Source organism: Lampris incognitus, chromosome 14, assembly GCF_029633865.1.
Source record: "Lampris incognitus isolate fLamInc1 chromosome 14, fLamInc1.hap2, whole genome shotgun sequence".
Taxonomy (NCBI): domain Eukaryota; kingdom Metazoa; phylum Chordata; class Actinopteri; order Lampriformes; family Lampridae; genus Lampris; species Lampris incognitus.
Genome location: NC_079224.1, coordinates 36,069,353 through 36,079,108, shown reverse-complemented (window position 1 = coordinate 36,079,108; position 9,756 = coordinate 36,069,353). Strand labels below are relative to the sequence as shown.

The window sequence follows — 9,756 nt, the reverse complement described above, 5'->3', positions numbered from 1 at the left end:
CTACATATTCATCAACTGAAGTGATCAGATTTCCTGTCATATCTGTGCATTTACTACATCAGTAATATAAGTTGCCTTCTTCCAGTGTATGCAATGGGATCTCTTTGAACATTTAACACATTTTGTACCATCAGAAGTATAATTTATGGGGGTGCCCGGGTAGCGTAGTGGTCTATTCTGTTGCCTACCAACGTGGGGATCGCCGGTTCGAATCCCCGTGTTACCTCCGGTTTGGTCGGGCGTCCCTACAGACACAATTGGCCATGTCTGCGGGTGGGAAGCCGGATGTGGGTACGTTGTCCTGGTCGCTGCACTAGCGCCTCCTCTGGTCAGTCAGGGCACCGGTTCGGGGAGTGGGAGTGGGAACTGGGGGGGAAGAGCGTGAGCCTCCCACGCGCTACGTCACCCTGGCGAAACGCCTCACTGTCAGGTGAAAAGAAGCCGCTGGCGAGTCCACATGTATCGGAGGAAACGTGGTAGTCTGCAGCCCTCCCCAGCTCGGCAGAGGGGGTGGAGCAGCGACTGGGACAGCTCAGAGAGCAGGGTGATTGGCTAGGTACAACTGGGGAGAAAAAAACGTATCATTTATGTTGCAAAATTGGTTACTGGGGTACTAGGGAGTAGGGCCTTTTCCTTGTGACGCCCCCCCCCCCCCAACTTAGCAATCCTCCCCCATCACCCCTTAAGACACTCATACACTTATAAGACATATGAGACGATACCCATGTCCTGTTATCCTCTATTGGCAGATCATTTATAGGTTCCTCAGACTATAATTAATGGAATTTGTTTAATCTTTATTTGAGCATAATCTCTGTATTCAACATTGCCTTCATGGAACCTTCTGTTGTTTCTTTGCCTTGTAAATCTATACGTTTGTTTATGTCTGTATCGGCCCAACTAAAAAGGAAAAAAAAGATGTAGTTTATATTTAATATTAAGTTTTTGCTTTACATCGACATTTCCTTAATTACTGTGTCATGGACAGGGTCCTGCCAGAGCCGGTGGACAGCCAGACATGTAGTCCCCCAAACGCACCCGCGGTGCCCGTCACAGAACAGCCACACAGCAGGAGTAAGTCCGATAGCTGCCACCCGCTCCACGGCCCACACCCATGATGTCAGGCCGCCCACCCAGGGGTCCCGGAAAGCAGTGCTCACCACAGACCTGCTAGAACGCAGTTGGAAGAACACCACCCAGCACAGAGGACAGACCAATCCACCTGGGCATGGATCCCTCCCGGCCGACCACCCATCCATCTACGTCGACCTGCCCATCCCAGTTGTTTCAGTGTTTATTGTGTGCTCGTGTCATGTATGGAGATTCTCCTGTTGTTTAAATCGCACAACTCCTGAGAATATTTTTGCATGTCATGAAACGCAGTTTCTCTTTTGTTTTACTTTTAACACATATCAAATTTTTTCAAGTAAATGGACTAAAATGCAGCCCTAACATAATCGTCTTCCTCTCATCTTCCTTTCCTTTGGCCAGCTTCTTAGTTCTTATTCCAACACATCCTCAGATGAAATGGCTGTCTCCTCAACTTCTCCCCCTCATCATTCTGTTTCCCAACCTCTTTGCTCTGTTGTCCCAAGTGAGACAGAGGTCCGGGAACACTTCAACGCCTCCTCTGATGTTACAGCTGTCTCTTTATCTTCTGCTTCTCACTTCTCTCTTTCTCCTCTCTCTGTTGGCCAGTTGACAGATATGTGGTAGGACTTCAGTTCCTCCTCTGACACATAGTCAGGTGCCTGGCTCATGCCATCATGACCTCGGAAGGACTTGGGAAAGGCAATGACATCACGGATGCTGGCAGCCCCGACTATGATGGAGACCAATCGATCCAAACCTTTAAAGTAGTGAATGTGATATTTCAATAAATATACAGCCTTCAAATCTTTTTAAAAATCAGTTAAAATGCTTTGTATACTGTTTGCTCAGATGAAGATTACATACATGTATGGTCTGATTACTATTTGAGGCAGAGGTCTGTCTTTCCACAAAAACTGAAAATATTTAGGGAGCTGCTGAATGATTTTGTGGTTGTTCAGAGTCCAACTTACCCAGGGCAATGCCTCCATGTGGGGGCGCACCTGAGTCCAGAGCCTCCAGCAGGTGAGAGAGAAGAGAGGGATCCTCCTAGCGCGCACACATACACACACACACACACAATAGTGTTGAGGTCTTACTAACTGTTGCTCATTATCATTCAAGATTGTGTGTCAACTTCACATACTTGGCAAAATCTTCTGTCTATACTACTGAGAAAACTAGAAACGAGTGTGCAGTTCCTCTGGAAATGGGCAGAGGGATCTGCCTCGAACAGATGTGTAAATTTTCCTGTTTGGGAATTTTGTGGGAAAACTCATCATTGACACCCAGATATTGCACAACAAAATGTTATACGACCAAGGCACATCACTGACCTTGAGTATATTCTTTAAGACGTGAAGCTGCTCTGAGATCTTGTGGATGCGGATGGAGCCTCCTCCAATTTCATTGCCATTCAGCACCAAGTCATAGTGCTGTCCACGAACCTAGGAGAGGGAATCCACAACCTTGAGTTGATTTTGTTTTTCTAACCATTTTTTAAAAAAGCAGGCAGAGGGTTTGCATCTTGATGCCACCTTTGAGTAGCTAGTCAACCAGCCTAACTTTTCTAAGTGTTTAATGATTGAACTTTATGCTTGGGTGAATCATTAAACTAAATAGGACTTCACATGAAGCGCAAATAGGACACACCTCAGCATAGTGCACAAAATGTGTGCATGGTACAAAATGTATTTACATCTTTAATGGTGTAATGTGGTTTCCGGTGTGGGAAGATGGCGGCGCAAACTTACGTTTGCAGCGGCTTCACCCAGTACCGACAGTGTCTTTGTCCATGTCTACATTACATTATATTACATTACAGTCATTTTGCCGACACTTTTATCCAAAGCGACTTACAATAAGTGCATTTAACGTAGGAGATCAGGAGAACTACTAGTCATCAGAGGTCATAAGTGCATCTAAACAAGCATCTAAGAGCAAAACCAGGGCTAAAGTAAAAGTGCAAGAATGAGATTTTTTTTAAAAAAGAGTAAATACAATAAGTGCTAAGAACAAGTAACAGGGTAGTAGTTCTTGAAGAGGTGAGTTTTCAACCTGCGCCGAAAGATGGGCAGTGACTCCGCTGTCCAGACATCAGTGGAGAGTTCGTTCCACCACTGTGGGGCCAGGACAGAAAAGAGCCGTGACCGGGTTGATCAGCAGCAAGGGCCTCTGAGCGATGGGGCAACCAGGCATCCTGAGACAGCAGAGCGCAGTGGTCGGGCGGGGGTGTAGGGCTTGACCATGGCCTGGAGATAGGAAGGAGCTGTTCCTTTCACTGCCCTGTAGGCTAGCACCAGAGTCCTAAACTGGATGCGAGCAGCTACTGGGAGCCAGTGTAAGGACATGAGAAGGGGAGTTGTGTGGGAGAACTTAGGGCGGTTGAACACCAGACGAGCTGCAGCTTTCTGAACAAGCTCCAGAGGTCTGATGGCCGACGCTGGGGCGCCAGCAAGGAGGGAGTTGCCGTAGTCCAGCCGGGAGATGACCAGAGCCTGGATGAGCACCTGTGCCATCTTGTCGGTGAGGAATGGGCAAATCCTCCTGATGTTATAGAGGAGAAATCTGCAGGAGCGAGCAACCGATGCAACGTTTTCAGCAAACGACACTTGGTCATCCAGGATCACACCCAGATTCCTCACAGTCCGAGCTGGCGTTACCACGGTGTTGTCAATGGTGATGGCCAGGTCTCGGTGCGGGCAACCTTTCCCAGGGAGGAACATCAGCTCTGTCTTGTCCAGATTGAGCTTCAGGTGGTGTGTCGCCATCCACTCCGAGATGTCAGTCAAGCACGCAGCAATGCGTGTCTCTACTTGTGTGTCAGAGGGAGGAAAGGACAAGATCAGCTGGGTGTCATCGGCATAACAATGGTAAGAGAATTCATGCGAGCGAATAACAGAACCCAGGGATGTCGTGTACAGGGAGAAAAGGAGAGGACCCAGAACCGAACCCTGTGGAATGCCTGTAGTCAGTCTGCGAGGCTCCGACACAGATCCCCTCCATGTCACCTGGTAGGAGCGACCCGTCAGGTGGGTTGCAAACATTGAGAGTGCAGAGCCTGTGACACCCAGCCCCTCGAGGGTAGAGAGGAGGATCTGGTGGTTCACTGTGTCGAACGCAGCTGACAGGTCCAGGAGTATCAGAACAGAGGAGAGAGAGTTTGCTCTCGCAGAGTGCAGCGATTCTGTCACTGCAAGGAGGGCCGTCTCTGTCGAGTGCCCGACCCTAAACCCAGACTGGTTGGGGTCCAGGAGGTTGTTCTGGTGGAGGTACAAAGGAAGTTGGTTAAAGACAGCACGTTCAAAAGTTTTGGATAGAAAGGGTAAAGGGAAACTGGTCTGTAGTTTTTGACGTCAGAGGGGTTAAGTGATGGTTTCTTGAGAAGGGGGGTGACTCTAGCAGTCTTGAAGGCAGATGGAAAACATCTTGCCTAGAGGGAGGTGTTGATGAGGTGGGTTAGATAGGGAAGGAGTTCAGGTGCTATAGACTGAAGAAGAGGGGAGGGGACTGGGTCAAGGGAGCATGTGGTGGGGCGACTGGATGTGATGAGGTTTAGAACCTCATCGGGGGAGAGGGGAGCGAGGTGGGATAGGGTGGGACATGGAGAGGTGAGGGAGGGTGCAGAGGGTGGGATAGTGCAAGCAGCACTAACTGGGTGGTGAGAAAGGAGCATCTCATGTCGTTTACCTTCTTGTCAAAGAAGTTAGCGAAGTCAACGGGGAGAAGGGAAGAAGTAGGAGGAGGAGGTAGGGGTTGAAGAAGTGTAGAGAAGGTTTCAAAGAGTTTCTTAGGATTAGAGGCAGAGGATAGGATTTTAGAGTGATAGAAGGCAGCCTTAGCAGCAGAAAGGGAGGAGGAGAAAGTTGAAAGAAGAGATTGGAAGTTGAGAAGGTCATCTGGGAGTTTGCCTTTTCTCCATTTGCGCTCTGCCACTCTCAGGCTCCGTCTGTCAGTACGTAATGAGTCGGTCAGCCAAGGGGCAGGTGGAGTTGGACGTGCAGGCCTGGAGGTTAGGGGACAGAGATTGTCCAGAGAAGAGGAGAGGGTAGATCAGTAGCAGTGTCAGGGGGTAGGAGAGAGAAAGATTCAGGTGTAGGGAGGATAGAGGTAACAGAGGAAGGAAGATCAGTGGCGGAGAGAGAGCGGAGGTGTCTATGGGTGGAAACCATGTGGGTAGGGGAAGGGGCTGAGGGGGTGAAGAGAGGGAGAGAGAGTAGGACATGAAATAGTGGTCAGAGAGCTGGAGGGGAGTAATAGAGAGATTAGAAATAGGACAGTGTCTAGTAAAGATAAGGTCCAGCTGGTTGCCGGCCTTGTGGGTAGGAGGAGAGGGTGAGAGGTGAAGGTCAAAGGAGGAGAGGATCTAGCTTGTTAGTGTGGATGTTGAAGTCACCGAGAAGGATAAGTGCAGAGTCATCAACAGGGAACATCTGCGTCTAGGTTTGTGTCATAGTGTGACGTTCTTATTTTGATCTTCAATTTTTTTTCCCATTTAATGGCTGGGAGAGCTGGCTTGGATCAGCTGAGAGAGCTTGGTCTGCTGCATCCTGTGGGCCCAGGGACCACAGCCCTGCTCAGAGTTGCGCCCGAGAGGAAACACTGAGGTGATCTGGCGGCGGCCTCGCCTAACATCGACTGTGCAGTGTTTTTGTCTGCGTCTGTGTTTGTGTCGTCGTGTTGAATGGGGGGGAGGTCTGTTGAAGGTATCCGGCTGGGAGAGCTAGTGTTGCATCGGCTGAGGGAGCCTGGTCTGCTGCGTCCGGTTGGCCCAAGGACCACGGCCTTGCCTGGAGCTGCGTCCGAAGAGGAAGCACCGAGGGCAGTCTGACAGGACGTGGAAGCAGGGCAGGCTAAGCTAACTGCTAGCCTATGCAGACTGGCAATTCCGACAGTCATCCTGGCTGTCTTTCGTTCTCTGCCAGCTATGTTTATTTTGAATTGACGAATTAGAGCTGTGCAAAAACCCACACACACTGCTTGTGTGTGTGGTTTTTTTTTTTCTTCTTCCTTTGTCCCCCCTGTCTTTGGTGGTGTTGTTTTTGGAAATTTTAGATATGTGTTTTTATCTTTTGTGTTGCACTGCTGTGGGCTGGGTGAAACGAAATTTCGTTTCTTTTGTGTATGCAAGTACATGATAGAAATGACAATAAATTGTTCCTGAGTCCTGATTAATGAATGTAAGAAAATTATATCTACAGTGGGATTGTCATAGCACATACAACACTCTTCATAACTAACCTTGTGAGGCTCTGTGTAGAGCAACGCCGTATCTTCAGGCACTGGAGCTGTAAATGGATGGTGGGCCGACTCCAGCTCCTCTGGATTCTCCTCTTTGGGCAGGAAGAGTGGGAAATCCACCACCCATAGGAAGTGGAATGCCGAGGAGTCCTGGACAGGAAAGCCGCAAGATTCCAAGAGCTCTGCACATTTCAGACGTAGTTTGCCCATCAAGGGGCGCTAGGAGGAGAAAGATTCAGGTGGCAGGAAAAGGACAAAGAACAAGGGAAGGATAATACCAGAAGAAAAAAGTATGAAGGAGAAAGAACATTTTTTTTAATTTTATTTTGCATTCTGCATGTGAATTATCACAAAATGAGTAAACTTAGGCAGGAGGGATGTTTCTTTTGTGATGAAATTTATCTCACTGTGTATCAACCATTGCTGAGCATCTCCTTCAAGCTGATACTGTATGTGTTAAGTGGGCATGAGGTTTATAATGGCACATTTCACTGGAGTTGCAATTAGTTCATACTAGGAGGAAAAATGGTATGATCAATCTGAGGTGGACTCACAGGGGTCTGAACAAACATTTCTTTGTTTTGCTTTAAGCCTCTAAAGCCTCACTGAACACTTCGACTTATTCTAACTGAACATATTTAACCATTCTTTGAGACCCCCCCCCCATTCCTTTCACAGATGGACTTGCTAATCACGAGTATGTTAAGGAGTGAGTGAGTGAGTGAGTGTCTTTTCACGTTAGTGGCTTGCCTCGCATCCAAAAAACAGCATCAGTTTAATGTGTGGGCCCTATGAACACGATCGTTTTTCATGTAGATGACGCGTAAATATTCCTTCAAGTGAAACAAAGCATTTTTCATCAATTTCAATAAAGCAACAAACATGGGTGAAAAAGGATGCAAACTCAGGAGATTTCCAATTGATAAACTGTTCCCCCCCCTCTTTTTCTCCCCAATTGTACCTGTCCAATTACCCCACTCCCCCGAGCCGTCCCGGTCGCTGCTCCACCCCCTTTGTCGATCCGGGGAGGGCTGCAGACTACCACTTGCCTCCTCCGATTCATGTGGAGTCGCCAGCCGCTTCTTGTCACTTGACAGTGAGGAGATTCGCCAGGGGGACGCAACACGTGGGAGGATCATGCCCTTCCTCCCAGTTCCCCCTCCCCTCTGAACAGATGCCCCGACCGAGCAGAGGAGGCGCTAGTGCAGCAACCATGACGCATACCCACATCCGGCTTTTCAGACCCTACAGACATGGCCAATTGTGTCTGTAGGGATGCCCGACCAAGCCGGAGGTAACAGGGATTCGAACCGGCGATCCCCATGTTGGTAGGCAACGGAATAGACCGCTGTGCTACCCGGAAACCCTCCAGGCTGTTTTCTTACATTACAATTTTTCTCCACCCTCTCAATTTACTTCTCACACCCGTTACTACTACTTCTCCTAATGCAGTTATCTAATCAACTGTCCGCTGCATCTAGTGTTGACACCTCCTCTCGATCTACTTCCATCTTGTAATACAACGCTATAAAGTGAGAGCCAAGTTCACCTGACCCGGTGAGGTCAGTAGCTTACCACAGTGTTCAGGGGACCGGCTGATATTAGCAGTAGATCCCCTGGTTTGGCCCCAGTCCTCTCCAGCAGCTGCTCTGTGTCTGGAGCAGAGAGTAGTTTACTGAGGGGAGACTTCAATGTTCCATTTGCCCTAACCAGCAGGATGCTTAGCTCCTTTTGGGGTAAAACAAAGCACACATATACACCAACAAAGACACACAGGGAAAAGGGAATGTTGTCAGTAAATATGGCCACATATTTACACAAACATTTATGCAAAGTAATTTACATAACCCAAAAAGTGTTTAAAACCACAATGCTGAAGATTGACGTTTTTGTTTAACTTACAATGTCTTGGTTATAGCATTGGTATATGGCTGCTCTAATTACATCCATCCACTATCCAAACTGCTTATCCTGCTCTCAGGGTCACGGGGATGCTGGAGCCTATCCCAGCAGTCACTGGGCGGCAGGCGGGGGGACACCCTGGACAGGCCGCCAGTCCATCACAGGGCCGACACACACACACACACATTCACACCTAGGGACAATTTTAGTACGGCCAGTTCACCTGACCTGCATGTCTTGGACTTTTGGAGTAAAACAGAGCACCCGGGAGAAACCCACGCAGGCATTAGGAGGACATGCAAACTCCACACAGAGGACGACCTGGGATGATCCCCAAGGTTGAACTATCCCAGGGCTTGAACCCAGGACCTTCTTGCTGTGAGGCGACTACACTAACCACTACGCCACCATCAGGGTGTTCAACAAAGTCGTAAAATTATAGCTGTGACAGGAAGTAGACGCATTTTCGTGTATGTGTTAAACATGCATTGAACAAATCGGGTTTACTGAACGGATCAGGTAATGACAAGGCCCCAGCCCGCCGAACGAATGATGGAAGTAAGAAGGGAATGAGGGAAGGATAGACTGAGGAGGTCAGGAAGTGAGTGGAAGTTGGATGGGGGGGGGACCATGAGTGTGTATGTGTGGGGGGGTGTATGTGTGTGTGGGGGGGTCTGTGGTGGTGGTGGGGGGGGTCTGTTTTTTGCACGCACGGGTGACGGAGGGCGGGAGATGTGTGCCCGGTGTGACAGCTCTAATTCGTCAATTCAAAATAAACATAGCTGGCAGGGGTATTACATCAGCACCTTGCCTATCGCTGACCCAAAGAAAAAAAAAAAGGCTGACCTTGAGCTCTCACAATTTGATGTTGTATTATCTATTGGTAAAGGTCTTCTATGAGCTTGGTTTGCCAAAACTGTGTGTTAACCAAAACAACTACACTTTTTCTTCAAGTTGTCACTACCTCCCTTATTCTTCTTATTTTGGATGCTATGGTAAAGATGTAAAACCCTGTGCCATATCATTTCTTTTTTCCTGGAAAAGTCCTATCAGACAAACCATGAAAATGACCAACAGCAAAAGCGTTCATATTTGGGATATTTGTGGATTAGCTATTGTCTTAAATAAGAACTGAAAGTATCAGGGAAGACATTTTTTTTGTTACGTAAATCTTCAGGACATACATTTAAGCATTCGTTAACAATAACCAAGCCAACAACAGGAGAAGGGAGAGAGAGTCGCCCACCTATGAGTTACTTGGAGCACCAACAACCATCTCTTAACTGACTGTGTAAAGATTACTAAAACTTATAAAACAGGATTCAGGTCAATTCTCTTTCTATTTATTCAACTCAGTATAAACTGAAAGTGCAAAACTTTTGCCACTGATATGGGATTCATTGCCAGTTGACTGGTTAAGAAATATAACAACCCACTCAATGCAAAAGGTTTTGGGGAGAAGCTAACTCATTCAGTTGACTGAAAACAAAGTTAAATAGATACGAGTAGTCTGAATGAAGCTTG

At 47.8% G+C, this 9,756-nt stretch overlaps 1 protein-coding gene across 1 annotated transcript in view; it reads right to left on the bottom strand.

The window, feature by feature from the left end:
- Window positions 1-790: 790 nt before the first annotated feature.
- dars2 (aspartyl-tRNA synthetase 2, mitochondrial) overlaps window positions 791-9,756 on the bottom strand; it is a 31,355-nt gene continuing 22,389 nt past the window's right edge. Inside the window, exons 13-17 of the mRNA XM_056293880.1 lie at window positions 7,906-8,058; window positions 6,331-6,549; window positions 2,427-2,537; window positions 2,064-2,139; window positions 791-1,849 (exon numbers count right to left, since the gene is read on the bottom strand). Coding sequence (XP_056149855.1) covers window positions 1,665-1,849; window positions 2,064-2,139; window positions 2,427-2,537; window positions 6,331-6,549; window positions 7,906-8,058 — 744 coding nt within the window. The 3' untranslated portion in view covers window positions 791-1,664. The remainder of the gene's footprint in view (window positions 1,850-2,063; window positions 2,140-2,426; window positions 2,538-6,330; window positions 6,550-7,905; window positions 8,059-9,756) is intronic.